Consider the following 20,926-nt stretch of genomic DNA (forward strand, 5'->3'; position numbering starts at 1 on the left):
TAGTTCAGATTCAGTTACTTTCAGCTGGTCGTGACATATCTGGAATATTGGAGACTGCGGCGTAAAACATTCGTCAGTTGTTGGTGGATATGACGGACAAATGTGCCTAATTCAACGGGGGGATGATGTCTTCACGGGGCAAGGCGGTCGTTAGTTGTTTACTTAAATGTTGTCATTTTGTTTTGAATGTTTACGAGTGCCGTGATTAATGTATCCATTTTATTGCAAAAATATGAATATTCAATATTAACATTGTTTTCTTGTTCTTTGAACATTGTCATATATCCGAAGATTGGGCAGGGCTGTACTGCTTATTTGGTCTCGTTGAAGCAGACCGATGGAAATGGGTCTGCTTTAAGAGTTTGAACGCCGCCCTTCTGTTTGTGAAACGACGTGGGGCATGGCGCTGATCGAAAAGAGTTGGGGGTTATGAATATTTTTGTGCAGTAAAGACTAGTTTCTTTAATTGTGTACTGTATAGGAATATTTCATGATCCTTAATCCCCGCACTCGGCAATATTCTAACTATATGACGGCGGTCTGTACATAATTGAGTCAGACTTTGACATCATGAGCATCGAACTACTCCATTGGCATACGATGACATGCATCAACCAAGTCAGCGAGCCTGACCACCGGATCCCGTAAATCGCCTCTTACGATATGAATGTGTTGTTAAAGACCAATTCTAACCAGGCACTCTCGCGGGAACTTCCTTTAAGTGAACAGTTGTTTTCTGTCTCAAACAACTCGAATGCTTTTCTTGCATACGTGTAGTTAGTTCGCTGTTCGAAACACGGACAGGAGTTTTTTAAAATATAGTGTGCATGACAAATTATTGGCAAAATGATGTATATGTAGTATCAAAAGAAGCACATGCTGTTCTGTATCAGTCCTTTGTTCCCCAAGGAATGTTCAGTACGAAGAGGGCCTTGGTCGTCGCTTGCAGTATCATGTTAGAGTGGCCGCCCTTGGTGGAACATTTCTTCCGGGTCCATAAGAAGTTAACAGCCGAAGCAATCTCATTACAATGAGATCTTTTACTCCCGATACTATACCTCTCTGCGATAAGATCTGACGGCACATCGATAGAATGTCGCGTCAGTTGAACCCTAAGCGACCTTTGACAGTCATTCTGATGTCAGTGTTCGAGAACGAGTTAGGCTAATTTCTTAACCAACTTGATTCGGAATTTTCGATTGGAACAATAGAAAAATCCACGCAGGACAACCATTTGTCTTCGATGATTCAGGAAAGGTCGTTTAAACTCGTTTTCGAGATACAGAAATCAGATGTGGTGGTCTGAATGCTTCTTTCCAACAGAATGTTCACCAAACGCGATCTTCTATGGTGTCCACAAGTCCTCGCTTTTGAGAGGTATTATATCGGGATAATATACTGAGTCAAATTAAAAACTTCACATTTTAAAAAGTAATCCCATATATGATATACAACGGACAAATGTATCAGAGAAGGTAATTTTTAATCAGTAATGTCCAAAGAAGGATTTTAATTAACGGTGGTAACCATAATTTGTTCCAAGCACCTACGGTATTCGGTAATAACATCAACAGTTTAAATCATAAGTCCCAAGCACGAGAATCTGATGGCACACAAGTTCAATAGCGTAAAATGGCCACCATGTGCGTTGACAACTGCCACACAACGCCTCCGCATGGACCTTGTGATGCTTGTGAACATATGATTGGGAAGACGACGCAATTGTTGCTGCAAAATGGTGCCAAAATCTTGCAAATTCTGTGGTTGGTTCTGGAGAGTACGCAGACTTTTGCCAAGAGCATCGAAGACGTGTTCGATGGGATTGAGGTCGGGAGACCTTGACGGCCAGTCCATGACATTGACTCCCGCATTCTGAAAGAAATTCCTTGTCAAAATTGCTGTGTGGGGTCTGGCATTGTCGTGTTGGAAGATCAAACTGGGTCCATGTGCTGCCATAAAAGGCAGTTCTGGTGCCAGTACCTGGTCGCGGTAAGCAGCAACGTTGAGGTTGCCACGGATGACAAGAAGCCTGGAACGTGCATTGCCACAGAAAGCATCCCACACCATGACACTTCCGCCTCGAAATCTGTCAACTTCCTGTACACAACACTGGGCGTAACGTTCATGACGGCGGCGCCACACCCTCGCCCTACCATCAGCAAATCGAAGATTAAATCGGATTCATCACTGAAGACGACTTTATTCCAATTCCTCTGAGTCCATCGTAAGTGTCGCTGTGCCCACAATTGACGTTGACGTCTGTGTAATTGAGTCAGAATCGGCCCGCAGTATGGCCGTCGTGCTTGAAGGTGAGCAGTTCTTCGTCAAAAATCGGTTACGGAGGTGACGTAAGACAATCTGACGGTCCTCTGCATGTGACGTCACGCGTGGTCGACCTGGCCGAGGGCGATCAGCGGTGGTAGACGCGTCTGTAAATCATAAACAGTCCGTCGACTACAACCCATCGTCCTTGCGACTTCATCTACGGACGTTCCCGTCTGCAACATGCCGGTGGCACGTTCACGTTGCACATTTGAAAGGCTTGGCATGACAAATGGCCGTAAAGACTTTTGTTTTCTTGTGTTTTTCTTTTTTTGTTAATGGCTGCTAACAAGTATTGCTGAAAACACGTGCGGTATTATGGCTACGTGACCAGTTGCACGTGAAAAAACACTTTTGCCACTATAGTGATGTGCACATGATTTTGATCGATTCACCTGCACAAAAACGGGTGTTACCTGAAGACAATACGTGGCCCTTATTTTGTATTTAAACATTAATGACCAACAATGATAACTGGTCAAAATGTTAAAATTTTAGGATTGTGAAGTTTTTAATTTGGTACAGTATATATCTGATTTAACGAGATTGGCGTAGCGAGAACGTGAAGGGAATATTCTTTTTATACAAACACAATAGTATGAGGTAGGGTGAGAGGTGGTCCCGTTCGTTCAACGCATATTCTTTCACAAAGCTTCCAAACAGGGCGCTTAATTTTTCAAGCCTTGAAGTGCAAAACATGACCCTTCATTTTAACGCTTTCTATTATACCAGGGAAAAGTAATTTAACTATAACGTACCGGGGTTTTGTTTTGTACGCTAATACGAGCGCCTATTGTGATTGGCTGCACGAAACAACCTTAGCACTACGACAGTCGTAAGTCTGTTAAGATATGGGAGTTACGATCGCCTAAGGGGGGGGGGGGGAGGGGGGGGGGGGGGGGGGGGGGGGGGGGAGAAAGAGAGAGAAGAAGAAGTCACATAACACGGATGGAAGTCGACAAAATATGATACTATCACACATTATAGGGACTCCGAGCCTTTTAGTCAGGTAGGGTAACAACAAATACTATCTTCCATCGTCGTTAGGCATGACGAGGCCTGGGGTTCGAACCACCGTTTTCCGGGCAGACGATCTATTCACTAGGAAACTGGAGGCGGTCCAAACACATTTGTTTGTCATCCATTCGTGCATAACACGAAGATGACCTTTAAAGATACCAGATGAGATAGAAGTTACAACACAACAAGGCAGCACATCAATGGTTTATTTATACAGAAATATGGTATGAAAGTATGAAAAGGTTTCATTTGGTAAGTACTGGCAATGGTATGTCATGTAAACAAATTGTGACTAGTTTCATTTCCCTGGACCAATCAAAGTTTTGATTGGTTGGTTCCCTTCAATATTTAAGGAAATAATGATTACTTTTGAAGCAAAACCTTTAGTATTTCAAACAAACAAATGGTCAATGTTAACTCAATACATCACAGTCAGGTAAATGTGTGTATGGTTGGACAAAATCTAGTGTCATATGTAACATCTGCATATGTAACAAATCAGTCTTTGGTGAAATAATTCTTTCAATAGTCTCCACACTTAACCTTTAGTTTATCAAAAATATTTCGTAAGAGGTTGAAAAAACCTCAGAAAACGAGATACATCTCAAGATAAATATTAGTATCGCTTCACTGATCTTGCACGGTTCTTCGATTCTTAGGGTTTGTTGTGTTGGGAGTAGCTTTACCCAAATATCCTTTGTCCTTGAATGAGTGAGTGAGTGAGTATGGTTTTACGCCGCTTTTAGCAATATTCCAGCAATATCACGGTGGGGGACACCAGAAATGGGCTTCACACATTGTACCCATGTCGGGAATCGAACCCGGGTTTTCGGCGTGGCGTGCGAACGCTTTAACCACTAGGCTACCCGACCGCCCCGATCCTTGAATTAGAAGATAGCGGCTACATGCATGTCAGAAGGAAAACATCCTGTTTGTCAAGTCCTTACTAGTTTTGCACCACATGTAATACATTCAAACCAAGCCACTGAAGCTTGAACATGTCGAAAAGATTAATCTGTTAAACAGAACAATGGGGAAATAATACTATTTAGGTAGTTTGTTCAATGGTATTACAACATGGTAAAGCAATTCACACTGGTCTACTGATGAGAAAACCAAAGAATAGAACCGAATCAGAATCATGTGCTGTCATTAATACATCTGATTCATCAACAAATTTGACAGATAAAACAATTTTTCCTGGTCTCCTGTTTTCTCTAACAAATTAATTTTGTATGCAAACTGTATGTACATGTATAAAAATATATACAAATACAAATATAGCACTATACAGAATAATTTAAAATAAATTTATGGCAATATGTGTTACACACAACAGGTTTGTATCATATAATACAATGTACTGAAGTTTAAGTTAAATAAGGAATTTCAAAATCAATGAGACATTACTATGGATTTTACTGTCAAACGACCACAGATGTTTTCATTCTGATAAAATAATCATGCGCTTGGAATTCCAGTCAAACTTCACCATCCATTCTGGTTCAATTTGAAACAATGAAACTATATTACTGATAGGGCAGTTACAGTTATTTAACAGACCTCGAGAACAGATGACTTTCTTCATACAGCAATCTAAGACGTAAGGAAAACTTTGTCGCAATTACTTGGATCTGTGAAATGTATTAAGCAGCTTAGCAACATCCCAGTCTGTACCAACTGAATGACATAATATACATGGCAGTAGCTTGAAACATAGGTCCTTGGAGGGTAACATTTTGTACAATACATGACCGCATGGCCAGACAATCATAACTGTTAATTTTGTTGTAAACAAACTCACAAAATGGCAGTGAATCCTAAAATGGGAACGTGCAGTTCCATAAAGTTTTATTTAAGTAATTCAAAACGCACTTTGTCCAACCATATTCTTCCAACTATTCTCTCAAGAATAGTCCAGACGACTAGTGTTAACCTTATTTCACTAATCCTCGGTTTGTAGCAAGTTTCAAAATCGGTAAAAGTATTATCCTCAAATGCTACTATACTACCATCATTGAATATTTACTTGTCCTCAGCACAACTCTCGGGCTGGCAGACTAGCATGAATTTCAGAGGCTCTTTGTCTACACTAAACCATGAATCGTTACCCTAATTACACAGACACATTGTCTCAGTTTCAAACACAATGTGGCCTAGTCTAGCAACTGATACTTTCCATCACAAAAAAATCTATTTCATATGATGTAAGTAACTTTCATAAGAGACTACGCAGCTTAAGTAATTTCATTTGTTTAACTCTAAGATCGGCCAAGCCTTTCCACATATACAATTCTAGACGAAAACAAGACTAACAAGACTTCTGTATGATTGTTGAGCATATTCAACTTTACCAAGACAAAATCAGTCCTACAACCTATTGTCCATTCCAAGGATGTGACCACTCCCATGATATCAGTGTCCTGTGATTCCATCTGTCAGAGTGAGGGAGTGTTCTTCCGAGGTGTCAATATAATGAATCAGATAAATACAGCGATGGTATGAAGATTTGCTTTAAAGGTGATTTCTGATGGTATGTACAATATACAACAGGCCTCCATCTATTAAAAACAGATGAGGTTAACCAATGTGTTTTGGTGGGTCTCTCACCATTCTTTAATGATGGCATTCACTCCTTAACACAAGTGTCACTTTTTCACATATAACATTGCAACCTTAGTGTCGAAGTTGATTTTGTATTTTGACAAAGTACATGGTTAACGCCCAGGATCGCATGTTTCTCAAAATACTGTTAGTGTCAAAGCGAAACAGTCAAACCACATCCACCATGTTCATCGACATGCCTATCTCAAACTTCACTCTTGTGTTGAATATCAGGGCTTTGGTAGTCGACTGTATATACACATTCAAATTGTCACTTCCCACAATGCACGAGGGTGTTCCACAAGATTCCTGCATCACAGTGGTTGGAGAATACTGCCAGGTTGTTGCAATGACATCAAATGATATAGGGAGCATATGTTTTGTACAAAGTTAAAACGCTTTCACTGAGCACTCATTCCAAGCGCTGTTAAATCACAAAACAAAGCTAACACAATTTTTATACTTTTAGTGTCACTGATTTTCTTCCATATGCAAGTCCGGACCCATAGTTACAACACCAGTGTCATGTGCAGAAACAGTTCCATTTTGGCATACTTTGGTCACATATTACTTCCAGCCTCTGTGCAAAGCTTGATGACTTCCAATAAATATGTCCCAGTGATCATTTAAACAATGAACTGGTTTTGTTCACACAGACCTCGTGAGCAAAATCCAACAAGTCCACAGTTCAATTCGGTGGTATCCTGGTTAAATTGACATTATTCATCGTGTGAGAAAACCAGTGGTCCTACAAGAATATCCGTAGTTTCAGGTCGTGTCTATCCCTGTACCTACAGTATACAATGGTCATCATGAAATATGAAGCAAATCCTCTGTTCTTTGTCTCTTGGGGTCGGAGACGCCATCTCCGTTGGTGATCTCTGGCACAGGGAGAGGGGGCTTTGGTGGGTATTTCTTAGCAAAGGTGATGTAGTGGGGGAGATACTTCAACACAAGCTCCTCAAAGAAGCCCCTCACCGTCTTGCCAGCTTTGCCTACTTCAGAATTTTCCTGGAAAAAGAAAGTGACATGTGAAAGTTTGCATTACTTTTCCTGTCAAGTATAATCACAAGTCATCAGAAGATGACAAATCCCCCAGCCCCCACAATAGCAAAAGACACCCAGTTAAAATGATTTCATCGATAATAACCATCTTAATTGTAATAAACTGTGTTTTATCAATGTGCATCAAATCATTTGAGCACTTTGATTGTAAAACATGAAAAGATTTAGAAAATCTCTGTCGACGACCAGTTGATGGTACACATGCTCTGCAAATCCTGCAATTGAACGAGTTGCCTATCAGCCGGATGTCGATTTCGTTACGGGATTTCATTACGGGATTTTGATTGGACTATGCTTAGACTGTTAGTCCGGCCAAAACATAACTCCATAATTCTAGCCTACTTCGGCAAGGCTGAAATAGACTTTTAAAGTCAGTTTAACTCCCTTGGCTCAGGCTAATGGTTATGACTTCATCAATAAGCCTCTTGTGAGTGGAAAGGCAGATTCAACAGGTACTGCTGGTTCCAAAGACAAGTGAGCTGATACAGAGTTCTCTCCCTTTACACACACACACACACACACACACACACACACACACACACACACACACACACAGAGTCAGACAGACTAACAGGATATTTCTATTAAACAGTGTTCAGAACAGGAAATAGACCTCATTTTTGTCCTATTGTGGATTTGTAAAGTGTTAAGATTGATCACTAAATAAGTCCAGAACTAGTCAAGACCTTCCTTGTCCAACCTGAAATTCTTAATACTTTTACGGAGACGAGGACAAGGAAACTAATCCTATTAACTGGTCTTTACCTGGTTGTAGGTTGCGCAGTTCAGGAAGACCAGTTTCACATCCCCAAGGAAATCTTCTACACAGTTGTAATGGTTGAAATGTTGCCGTGACAACTTGCACTTGATGGTGGTGAAATCCATGGGCACCTGGATGATCTTGTAGTAGTTTGGAACCTGCAACAAAGGAGGAATTCTTACCCAGTTCTGGACAACAACAAAGGGACAGGCGTGTGGTGTGTTCAATAAAACATAACCCAGGTGATGAAACACTTAGGTTGGGAGCAATACAGTTTTACATATAAGGATTCTCATATTACAGTCAGTTTATACAAAGTGTGTGTGGGGGCACTTGGGTCTATCGCCACTATTTCACTATGCCAAATTTGTTTGCAGACAAGCAACTACCTAATCCCAGCCTCAGAGTGAGTGAGTTTGATTTTACGCCGCTTTTAGCAATATTCAAAGAATATCACGGCGGGGACACCAGAAATGGGCTTCACATATTGTAACCATGTCTTTGGCGTGATGAGGGAACGCTTTAACAACTTGGCTACCCGACCATCCCCATGCCTCAGAAATTTGGTGTTTTCCAAAGGCAAGTTGAAACCATATTTCACTAGTCCTTAGAGTTTGCAGATAGCAAGACTTGAATAAAAGAATTTTTTAATGAGTTTTGTTCAATTCCAATTGTAGCCAAACTTGAAGTCTTGAGAACTGGTTCAGAATTATTACCCTCGAAAGCTAACTACCATCAACAGATTTTGACTTGTCCACAGCACAATTCAGTAGTCTCTGCCTTGTGGTATAGCACAAAATTTGAAGGCTGTAATCCCCAGAAGTCTGTGCTTACCTGCTTGCTGACGGGTTCATGGAAGGCAACGCTGCTGGGATGACAGAACAACTCAAGCATCATCCTCTCACACACCTGGGACAGAGGAACACAGTCAACATACTGACTAGCATATGGACAGAGTACACAGGCTTTGTTTGTTTGGTTGTTGTTTAACCCCGCACTCAGCAATATTCCAGCAAGCTGGCGGCAGTCTGTCAATAATTGAGACTTGACCAGACAATCCATAATTGATATCATGAGCAAGGATCAACGCAATTGGGATGCGATGACATGCATCAACCAAGTCAGCGAGTATAACCACCCGATCCTGTTAGTCGCCTCTTAAGACAAGCATAGTCGCCTTTTACGATATGCCTAGGTTGCTTAAGACCTATTCTACCCCTGATCTTCACGGGATGAGTACACAAGCAGAAGACCAGAGATTTTATCACTTCACAAACCTTAGTGTACGTCCTATATATAGCTAAAAGATTTTGTTTGTTGTTTAACGCAGCAATATTCAAGCTAGATGTCGATGGTCTCTAATTAATCGACTCTGGACCAGACCATCCAGTGACTGACACCATAAGCATTAATTCCCGCAATTGGGATAGGATGACATGCATCGACCAGCGAGTCTGACCACCCGATCCCGTTAGTCGCCTCTTATGCGTTGCTGAAGACCTATTCTAATTTCTACCCCAGATCTTGACGGGTCTTTAGTTAAATGAATCCTGGTGTCACATACAAATAAGAAGTAACATGTTGTTTTAAGCAACATTTCATGTCAGTGTCCAAAATCAAAAGTCAACAGGTCCTTATCATAACCCCTAAAGTTAAACATTGAAGATTTAGGGAGGCGCGAGATTCAAATACTACGGTGGCAGGAACCAACAGTTTTAGTCCACCAGTCCTCATAAAGATAACGACCGTGGAGATCCGGGTAGATAAGTCTTCTGCAACGCATGCTTGCCATAAAAGGCAACTATGCTTGTCGTAAGAGGCGACTAACAAGATCGGGTGGTCACACTGGCTGGCTTGAGGCATGTCATTGATCCCATTTGTGTGGATCGATGCTATGTTATCAATCACTGGATTGTCTGGTCCACACTCAATTATTTACAGACACCCAAGCTGAATACGGCGTTAAACAACAAACCAAACAATCATAATGATAACATAAAGCAAAATCCTTAAAAACGGCATATTTCTACTTGTCCTTAGAATATGTTAACTATTGGGCAGTCTGGCAAGGACTGCAGGACTAGTGCCAATTTCTTACTCTGTACAGGAGCATACCTCAAGGACAGCCCTTACAAATTGACGTTTGCATGTATTGAAGATCATGTTTTAAGCTATTGTCAGCAACATTCAGGTTGAATCAATGGCCTGTAAGTAACAATATCTGGGCCAGACAAACAAGTGGTTAAGATAAAAAACTTCCATCTCAGATGTTTCTTGTACCTTAATTTCCATTTCTCCTAACCCTCCCGGTGCTTTCCGTTTGGTGCCGTTGCTGAGCAACTCGTCAGGGGTGGGACTGTTGATGCGGATGTTGTCTCCCGTCACACACAGAGTACATACGAACACGCCACTGAAATGATTAAATGATCTCATTAGTCATCAGCTCATCACAAATAAATCATACACGACTGTGTCTAAACACTTCACCATGAAAAATAGAAAAATGACTGTTCAAAAAACGGATTACAATTAATTAAATGAACAATTGAAGAGAAATCTTAACTGAAGTCACTATCAAGCATGTTGCATTCATTGTGTCAAATAAGAATAACTATAAATTCACAACAACCACAAACTGGTTCACATAGAGAGTTTCAAACAAAAACCGTGGAAATATGATATGCATCGAATCACGACTTAGTTCTGAAACTTCTCAATACAGGTGTATCGTGATATCCTTGTCAAAACATGGTTCATAGACGACTGTAGTGCCAACTGGAGAACTTACTTTGGTACAGCGTTGAGAGGAGGGATGTGGCACTGCAGATGGAACACACGGGGGCATGTGTCACAGCACAGAACCTCTCCGCCGTTGTGGCAGCAGGCGCAATAATCCTCGTTTGGATCGCTGAAGCTCATGTCTGGGAACATGGTGGTGGCGCCATTCTTCCCCGGCGAATCCACCGTTTTCTTGGACAGCTGGGTCGCGGTGACCAGTTGTTTGTTGAGGTTGTTGGCAGTGAGAAGAGAGGCATCGATTTCTTCGAAAGTCTCCCCCAGTTCAAGCTCCATGGGTAATTTTTCCAACACTTCATCTAGATCCTTCTCGGGATCCTGAAGCAAAAGAGAGCAGAGTTATATCTCTTACTTAAAAAAAAAAACAGCACAGAAAAGCCATCAACCTAGTCAATGAGTATGACTACCTGATCCATTCAGCTCTTATGTCCAGCATCTTTTGATTGGACATTTTCAGAAATTTTGAAAGGACATTTTCAGAAATTTTGATACGACATTCTTCTATACCATCGCCAAAACTGAAAATATCTGACAATAAGTCAATGTCCTAGAGGTGGACAGACCAGAAATCCTGCATATAGCAAATTTGTTCTGCCAATACATACATTAATATGAATCACTTAAACATGCGTTAGCATCAACACCAAGCTTGACTATTATTAAACATGATAGCTGTAATAAATGGCAAACTGAAATGTCCTAATAAATGAATAATGCTGCCGTGCTGTAGCCATTATGAACACTTCAATAACTTCATACTAAGATAGAGTTGCCTCCCCTTGCTCACTAGCACTTTCCATGTCCAGGGACTCGTCCTACTATTAGATACTAATGTTTCAGTTATGAGAGTAAAGCATTTATGTCTCAGACTTGGCAAAAGCATTATCCCTCACAACCACCCCTAAAGAGAAAATACTTTTGGCAATAATATATGGGTTTTTTTTATAAACAACCAGTTCTCTCACATTTATATGAAACGACCACACAGAGAAAGGAGACATCTATTGATAACTAATCAAATAACTTTCCATATTCATGCAAAAGGATCTACCTGTAAATTATTTCCAGCATATTATGCTGTTTCTCTCTTGGTATTATAAACTGACATCAAAGTCCGATCAAATTACAGTTTGGGCAGGTTTGCACGATGATCGGATCCACTGATTTTGTAGTTCAACTATGCACCTACAATGGTTTTAATTTCTATGAGGCCTTCAATATCAAAATCATCTGTAATTGAGACCTTTGACTATCAAAATCATCTGGAATAAGACCTTTGACTATCAAAATCATCTGGAATAAGACCTTTAACAATCAAAATCATCTGGAATTGTATTTGCAACTACAGGCTTAGCACCCAAATTCTTCTGGACTTGGAACTTGCATGACTTGGTTAGGCATGAGGTGTTACAGACATTTAACAGCTGAATAATTACTGAAATCTAAAGAGGCATGCTGTAAACAGTCAAGCTTCTTAGAAATGTCACAGAACTTGAACTAGTGGTTACAGACAAACATCAAAACTGAAATCCAGACACGCTAAAAACGGTCATGCCATGCCGATATGTGAACACTCTTTACTTTATCGTCCATAATATCCATGAGATCAGTGGGGACACTCACTGGTGGGGGTACGGTGGTGGGGGCTTGGGTGTTACTTGCTGGTGCAGGTGGTGCTCCAGGGCTAGTCGCGGGCGTTGGCTTGGGGGTGGACTGAAAAAGATTGAAAATGGTTGCATATAAAGACAAGTTTGTAATCACCCAGGGTGAGCTGTTTTTTGTAACTTTTGTTCCAACAAAGATTCTCAGGTACGTGTCAACAATAACAGTTGTTTGAGGAGCATTCTAGACAAGATGATTTTTTAAAAATAGATCAGAAATATTCTGTTGGATCATTTCAGAATTCAATTTAACTGAACAGCTATTTTTCTATTCCTGAAAAGTCTAGATGATTCGGAATTCAGTTGATGGTATAATTCAGTACAGTGAGCGAGTTAGTAGTTATCTGCACATCGACAACATCTCAGGTGAGGTGAAATGAAATGGGGTGTAATGTCGCACAACAATATCTGTCATGGAGTGAGTATTCGTAACAACCTCCCATCACTGCATGACGGTACAAGTTCCTTGGTCATGCCAGTAGCTTATGATCGTGGGATTGAATTCTGGTTTGTACCTTTTACGTTCCTAGATTTGCCACCAAAGTTTTAAATGTCTGAGAACTGCAAAAAATTGAGCTTTTCCCATACATTAGGCTAACACGCCGTGACATAACTGGAAAAACAGTGTTAAAACCCAACTCCCTCACACTGTTGTATGCATTAATATTAACATATGACAATGTCAAAAACTGATCCATCATGTCCATTACTTCATTTTTTTTGAAAATTCATTGTTTTTTTTCAAGTGTAAGAATTGCTTATAAAAATACAAGGAGAAAAGATACCATTACCATGACTAAAAAATACACAAAATGCACAAAACTTCCAAGCAAAAAGAAAACTGGGGTACTTCCCTACAGTGATCCTAGACGACGTTCTAAGTTTGTTTAGTTGGTGATGTAACCTTGGTAACATGTTTACCAATAAATTATCACATTATGAGATTATGTATAAATTTCACGTTTCAATCATACAAACTTAAAAGGGTTGACATTGCCATACTTGGCATACTAATGAATGCAAAATCCGACCCTGACACCACATTGTGACCAAATAAAACCAGAGAAATATATCCTATTCAAAAGATGTTAAAGAACACCAAATTTTTTTCATGTGACCACAGTTAATCTGTTCTGTTCTTACTAGCATAACACTATTTGGATAATCCTGTGATAATTGAAGGAGCTCAGTACCCCCTTGGCAGCCGTCGGGATTATTGCAAACAATTACATGTAGAAATTAACTTGCATATATTTATTATTAACTATCATAAATATCTGTTAAAAACAGTTTTCATTTCATGCCACGGTCAGTCCAATGAATCAAAACAATAGAACAGTGATACAAGTCAATTTCTGCCTCAAGAGTCCCCAGTAATTATATAAGACACTAAAAACCTTATAGTCATGGTGACAAAAAATGGCCACAAAACTCCAGAATAGACGAAGCTGCTAAATCTACACACCAAAATCATGATTTGTACTGATAGTGCACCGATGTGATATATGCACATGTGCTTCTGCCACGCAACAATACCAACTGAGGACACTCAACGACAGATTGCGAAATGTAGGTGTACCCCAAATATTCTTGTGTACTGATGCTCACCCCTGAGCAAGATGAAGATGTTTTTTCTCCCTTGACTTTGGCCCCGGTGATGACACAGTCCATCTCAAAGCTGGATCGTCTCTCCTGTTTGATGCGCACACCACTGAATAGCAAATCAAAATCCTATTATTATCAAGATCATACTGGTCTTCAATAACACAATTACTCTAAAAAAGCATGTAATGAAATAGTCTTATGATGATTACTAATGACTACATTTAGAGAATTCTATTCAGCATTATTCCAGGTATATTCCAGGGTATGAAACTCCCAAAAATGTCAGCCAGACCACAGGACTGGCTAGCTGAAATACTTGCCAGCCCTGACCAAAACCTGCCTGCCCACTATAATCATATGTTTAATCATATGTTTCTCAGGATAATTTAATTAAAACTTTAAATCGAATTCATTGAACATGAAGTAATGCAAGAAAAGAAATAGCAAACACTTTTTAGGTCAGATTTGTATTTAATATCCTAGAATACATCATGTAAATATCCTTATTCCTAAATAGGGCCTCATAACATTAATCATTTTAACACCAAAGATGGCCAAAATGTTTAACGACTGGTCATAATTTGCATGCGAAAATATCGCATTTTTATTTAATAAGACACCAATGTGTAAAAATTTCAATTAAGTTATATAAAATTTGTATTTGGAACTTTAAACCAATAAACAGTCATCAGATATATGAATACATAAACCGTTCTTATTAGAATTGAATAGGGCAACTCTGATGTTATTTAGGTATTTATTTCTTAGCATACGTACACCGTATTGTAGGTTATTGTCATTATGGGATCGCTACAAATTGCGTACTGAGGAATATATGACAGGGTTGTCACACATCTATCGCTGTTAATATAATGTAAAATATACCCAGTAAATAAGATGTGTAAATGATTAAATATTTATTTGTATGCATATAGATATACTAGTAGATGATTGCTTTTAATATTTATTATATTCGACTTTATCAATGAGTATCATTAAAAACCAGTGTTGTGGGTTCTAACTGTGGCGCAAATGCCGAGATCGATGCGTTGATCTGTGTAGATAGATACTAGGCCTATAAACCGCAAACATATATATATATATGTAGCGAGTTGATATAATGTTCGTAATCACTGCTGATAGATCCACTAATATAACCCGTGATTCCATAACGTGTGAGTATCGTGTGCTGTTATTCCCACGATATCGTGCATATTATGGTTATTACATTATTTACATGATATATCTACATATTATGGTTAAAGTTCTGTTATTTACACGATGTCGTGCATATTGTGATAAATTGTCTGTTATTTATACGATATTGGGCATATTGTGATAAATTGTCTATTATTTACACGATATTGTGCATATTGTGATAAATTGTCTGTTATTTACACGATATAGTGCATATTGTCATAAATTGTCTGTTATTTACACGATATCGTGTACATTGTGGAATATGTACTCTTTATGTACACAATATCGTGCGAATAGACACAGCCCTTGTAGCATAAGCGCATGGCTAAATTTTTGGTTGTCTAAAAGCTAACGGGGTTTCTTTTTGGTTACATTTTATCATTCATCTTTACATGTGAATTAATGCTTATCATCGGGAAACATTAAGAATATTTTCACATATGAAATATAACCCGACCGTCGGGCAGGGGGATTTGAAAATCTGGCAGCCCGAGTTGAAATTAACCCGTTTCGGACGGTCGGGCAGGCAGGTATTTCAAACACTGTATATTATGATGGTTTGTTAATAATCCTCATTAACATGTTTAAGTCTGTGCTTGTGCCACCACAGGTGCTGATGCTTAGGGTTGTCACTCTACATCCCGAATTCACGCCAATACTGCATTCATACATATACATATGAATATCAATTACAATGAATATCGATTACAATAAAGTTGGCGGACTTCTGCATTTTGGACAAAATAACCCGTTTTCCTAATTTCCCAGCCACAGACACTTTGTTACAAGTCCCAAAAAAACCCTTTATGTGGTACTGTACCTTGGGAGTGTGGTGTTCTCATTACTGGATGGTCTCTGGGCAGATGCAGACCCCGAGGACCCAGCTGATGAGGGGCGACTGCCGCCGCTGCTGTTGGGGGGAGTGCTGCTCTGGTTTGGACTTCGGATCAGTGGAGGGGGTCCTGGTCGTATTCAAATGGATTATTAATGTGATTGATGAAAGATGCAAAGTGTAAGTTTAATAGTACTATATTCATTTCTACATCATTTGATATGAATATATATAAAACACTGTTCTACCATGACATCTTTTCTTGAGATTCAAACATTACCCTTCAACTTGATGTCATAAATTGGGTGAAGTAATCTCATATAAGAAATTGTCTGAAAATGGAAGGTCATTAGTTTGGATTCTGGATAATATGGGTCCACTAACTATGTTTCTTAACATTGCCTTTTTCCTGTTTTCTTTCCTTAACAATGCTAAAACATGGTCCTATGCTTCTTAGAATGTTTCATGAATTTACCTCTGTTTGCTTGAGACTGCTGTTGTTGCTGTTGCTGAAGCTGAATCTTAAACTGTGTGTTTACAGAATTCTGATTGGGTTGTTGGGCATGCTGGGAGTTAGCGTATACACTCTGTTGTGTGGCTGGACGATGTTGCAGCCTCATTGGTTGGAATGGTTGTTGCTGCTGCTGCTGCTGCTGTTGTTGTTGCTGGTATGCACGCTGCATGCTTAGAGACTGAAGGTTTGGATTTGCCAATTGCTGTTGCCTTGGCCATCCATTATTCTGTGCAGTGCTCATTCTCATTTGCGACACAAGGTTGGAGACGCTGGTGGGTACACCAGACTGTTGTTGCTGAACGTGATTTTGTTGCTTCTGTTGCAGAAGGGATTGCATGTGGGGATTGTTGCTGATATGACTGGCAGCTTGCTGGAGAGCTATCAGCATCTTTTGACGTTTGACCTTGTCGTGTTCAGCAAGAATCTGGTTGGTGCTATACGCAGGTGGGTTGGTGTAGGAATGCTGACTCGGTGTGGATTGATTGGAGTTGTTTTTGTCCTGGGGATGGTAACGTGAACTGTTCACAAAGATAGCACCAAATCGGTGGAGATTAGCAAACAAAAACTGATTGTCGTGTTTGTACTGTACAACAAACTGAGTCTTCACGGTCTGGGCTTCTATAGGAGTTGTATAAATCCTGCCGCATTCTTTCAAAACGGATGCCTTTGAAGACAATAATGCCATGTTACTTCCATCTTTCATAATCTCTTGTAAAAAACTGGAGCAGTATTCATACTTCCCGAGAATCTTATTAAGGTCAATTGATTCCTTAGACAATTTCTTTGCCATGGCCTCACAAGCCGTCTTGACATTTTGAAGCAACTGTCTTGCGGTCTGAATAATCTGTTTTATCAGCAAGTCTGCCTGGCCCTGGACTGCTCGCACGATCTGTGAATGTTGATCTTTCACCTGTTGAATCTTGGACTCAATGACTTGATGAACTTGGCCAAGTTTCTTTCCTCGCTCTGACATGTGGAACATGTGATCTTGCAGCAACTTCTTATAATTTGCTGCAGCAACATCCAGAAACTGATATTTGTGGTCCTTATGCTCCACCAGCTGACAATCTCGACATGTCAGAGTATCACACGACTCACAGAAGAACATAAGCTTCTCCTGTTTGTGTTGCTTGCAGTACAGTGAACATTCCATCTGCTTGGCACTGTCAGAAACAGGGGCCTCTTCTTTTGAGACAATTTTGTGGTCTTTTGTGACACGGACCCGTCTGTGTGCTGTGACACATTGTTCACACAGCCATTCCATACAGTCAATGCAGAAGGATGTCCCTGTCTCCTTCTCCTCGCACCCGGTACATTCATGGATGCTTGTCTCTCCGTCAACAGCTTCTTCTGGTTTGGCATCCTTCTGAAGCTGCTCCTGGATGAAGAGATTGTCCCAGAGGTTTGTGGGGTCGTATGTGTGTTCACAGCAAGGACACTTTTGAGGGGCTGGAAAACAAAATTGACGACATATCATACTTGTGCAATAGTGTGGCAATAGTGATAGATTTTCCGTTTTCTCACAAATATGGTTGTTTTACACAAACCACTATCCTACCTTGTGCCAAAATCATTAGATCGCACGATTTGCCATTTTTCGTTGTTTTTTTGCGGATCTTGAGGACAAAAGAAACCATAACAAGACTACAGCTTGAAACTGTGTTTGTTGTTAACGCCGCACTCAGCAATATTCCAGCCATAGGACAGTGGTCTGTAAATAATCGAGTTTGGACAAGACAATTCAGTGATTGACATCATAAGCATCGATCCACACAATTTGGTTATGATGACATGCACCAACCAAGTCCCCTTAGTCTGACCACCCAATCTTGTTAGTTGCTTCTTACAAGCATGGTTTTGAAGATTAATTCTAATCCGGATCTTTGAGGGCATTCTGAATGTGCACACCTGTCATCGCATCACAAAATCCAAGAATTTTCAATTTTTAAGAATGTAAAACATTCGGACTTGTCCTTGAAAGCTTCCCGTGTGATAACGGTTATGAAAAGGATCCTTTGCCTTTAACGTTTAACACTGGCATTGACAAGTTGGATGATATTGTTATAAGATAGGCAGCAATATTCCATTCCATCACTTAATCAGACATGATTGAGTCTCCCATGCAAACCAGTGGTTGATGGCATGAATACTGACTAAGCTGCCAGAATACAATGACACACAACGTGCCATGTTTTGACACTTAACCTTCATCCAGACTCAAGGTATTACTGGACATTCAACAGTGATCTTACAAAGATAGTACATGGACAACCTACAGGTGGCATACAGAAAAAATATATATAACATGTGTAAATTGACGCCAATTGTGAAAACAACATCAATATAATTTTATCACATTACCATCAATTATTTCAGTACTAAAACCATGTGACAACTGCATATTATCATATATCAAGTTCACTTTCTCTTGTTTATTCCCTGGAGCTTACAAGGCACAAGAGTCTGAGTTATTCAAAAGAACAGAGTTGTGTAACTCAACTATTAGGCTAAATTAATAGTGAGCTGTAGGCCCCTACATCATTTTACATTTAGTAATCCCTGACACACTGAGTCAGAACTGACATTCAATCAATCAAAATTCCAAGTCAACGATAATTAGATGATGAATGAGAATGTCGGCTGGTTAGAAAGAGTAAAAACTATTTTGTCCACAAATACATGAAAGTCTCAAAAGCATGTTATTTGGAACCATGGCAATTTGTTGGGCTTTATAAATTTATTGCATTGTGAATAACAGGTTTATATGCATATCAAATTATTTGAACATTTTACTGGTTGGCATAGATCTACATGTGTTATGTAACCGTTGTAAAAAATTTATCGACTCAGAAACAAGGTTAACACCTGCTTCGGCAATAAAATTCTGTCGTATCTGATATTAATGCATATTACCAACTGGTAAAATTTCATTTTATCACATTATACAGGTTTACCAACAATAATACAGATCTATATCGATCAAGTTGTGAGTTGTTGGAGAAATAACAGGTAAGTTTATTTGTCGGTTGTTTGTGTATTTATGAAATAGCAATGGCTTATGGAAATCTTACCAAAGATACAAGAAATTTATTCGATGAAAATAATATGAAGAAATCAATGCGGTAAGGAGTTGTGATCTTGACACTTCTCCATCGTATAGCGACGCCAAACGAAGAACAGTGTGTAGAGCCAGGGTTCCAGCGTGCAAGTGCGCGAAATCGACCGACAACCACGAGAGGTCGTCTCCTAAATTTGCAAACTATGTTCCAATCCAAAAGTCCGATTACTTACGCACCAAAACTGAAATAAGGACACGTTCACTTGCAGATAAATTTACACCCATAAACGACTTGTGACAAATCCACCGTGAATGTGCATGTTAACATCATTTCGACCGATTCATGTTTACCCGATGTCTTCGCGGTATAGAGAGGATCATAAGCAACGTCGATAAAATCAACAAATTTGAATGAAAATGCGGTGGTAAATTATTTGCACTGCAGGTACCTGTATCAGCAGTGACGGGTCCATCGATTTCCTGGTCATCTTTCTTTGGTAACACACAACCGGGGCACACAGAATGGAGGCACGGCAAAAGTTTAGGGAGACATTTCGTCTCCGAGTAAAGACTGCTACAGCGGACGCATGCTTGAAGAAAATCCACTGGCGATTTTTCTTGGATATCACTCTCGTCTGACGGTACAGTTATGACTTCATCTTCCGCTGTTACAATCTTTTCCTCGCACTTCTCTGGCCCAGTATATTCAACTGGGCTACCACTAGGTTGGTCCATTGATGAAGCGGGCTCCGCCATTATGACAGAGAGCGCGAAAGTAACAAATTATCTCCCCTTTGCTATAAGCTTTGTTGACTGGATGACCTATTTCGAGCTAGATTGACGTCTGCGCAGGGTCGAACCGCCGCCTAGCAGAGCTCCTATCAGAATGCCCATCCTACGGTCGTCACACGGGCTCTCACTACGGCAAAACCAGATCTATCCAGTTTATTTGGTTTGAACTGGTTCTAACCAGTCTGATCTACATTTCTCTGGATGTACAAATCTAAATGGCTTGTCATCCTTCATGATGAGTCATGTTTATTCACTGACAAGTGATTAATGGATAAACAGATCCGGACCTGGCCGATTTTTGAAATGTTTTGGGCTCGTTCGGATTGGTATACTTGAGACCTACAAGTAGATGATGCATTGGCCGGTCGATACCAACATTATTTACTATTCGTTCTCTTTCTCTTATGGCCTTAGCAATAAAGAAATGACATTGCCATATTTGGTTATAAATTGCATCACATGGGGTCATCGTAAGGTTGTTGGCAACTTTCCCATCTTACGCAAGACTCGGGCAATATTTCGTCATGTCCATAGATACTTTTTCAAGCGTTTTGGGTCTTTTAGAGCATTTTTTTCAGGTAGACGTAGTTGGTTTCTCACGTCGTCCTTTTTCCAACCTTTTTGAGATGTTGGTGTTGGTTAGGTGTCAGAACAAAGATTAAACCAGCATCAATCACTGCCGTCAAACATTCTTCCT

The 20,926-nt window shown here is 39.9% G+C and overlaps 1 protein-coding gene across 2 annotated transcripts; it reads right to left on the reverse strand.

Moving 5' to 3' along the window:
- Positions 1-3,534: 3,534 nt before the first annotated feature.
- Positions 3,535-20,332, reverse strand: LOC124141077 (E3 ubiquitin-protein ligase TRIM33-like). 2 transcript variants are annotated; one of them, XM_046508972.2, is made up of 10 exons: positions 19,887-20,332; positions 16,341-17,828; positions 15,854-15,995; positions 13,837-13,939; positions 12,191-12,280; positions 10,560-10,885; positions 10,052-10,181; positions 8,606-8,680; positions 7,777-7,929; positions 3,535-6,957 (listed from the first exon to the last, which is right to left on the reverse strand). In XM_046508972.2, the coding sequence occupies exons 1-10, from the start codon at positions 20,191-20,193 to the stop codon at positions 6,757-6,759; spliced, it is 3,015 nt and encodes a 1,004-aa protein (XP_046364928.2). In that variant the 5' UTR covers positions 20,194-20,332; the 3' UTR covers positions 3,535-6,756. The 2 variants fall into 2 exon arrangements, with proteins under 2 accessions (XP_046364928.2, XP_046364927.2); XM_046508971.2 differs by having other exon boundaries at positions 12,149-12,280.
- Between the last annotated feature and the right edge of the window lie 594 nt (positions 20,333-20,926).

The sequence above is a fragment of the Haliotis rufescens genome, unplaced genomic scaffold (genome assembly GCF_023055435.1).
Source record: "Haliotis rufescens isolate VD_foot unplaced genomic scaffold, xgHalRufe1.0.p SCAF_6, whole genome shotgun sequence".
Lineage (NCBI taxonomy): Eukaryota > Metazoa > Mollusca > Gastropoda > Lepetellida > Haliotidae > Haliotis > Haliotis rufescens.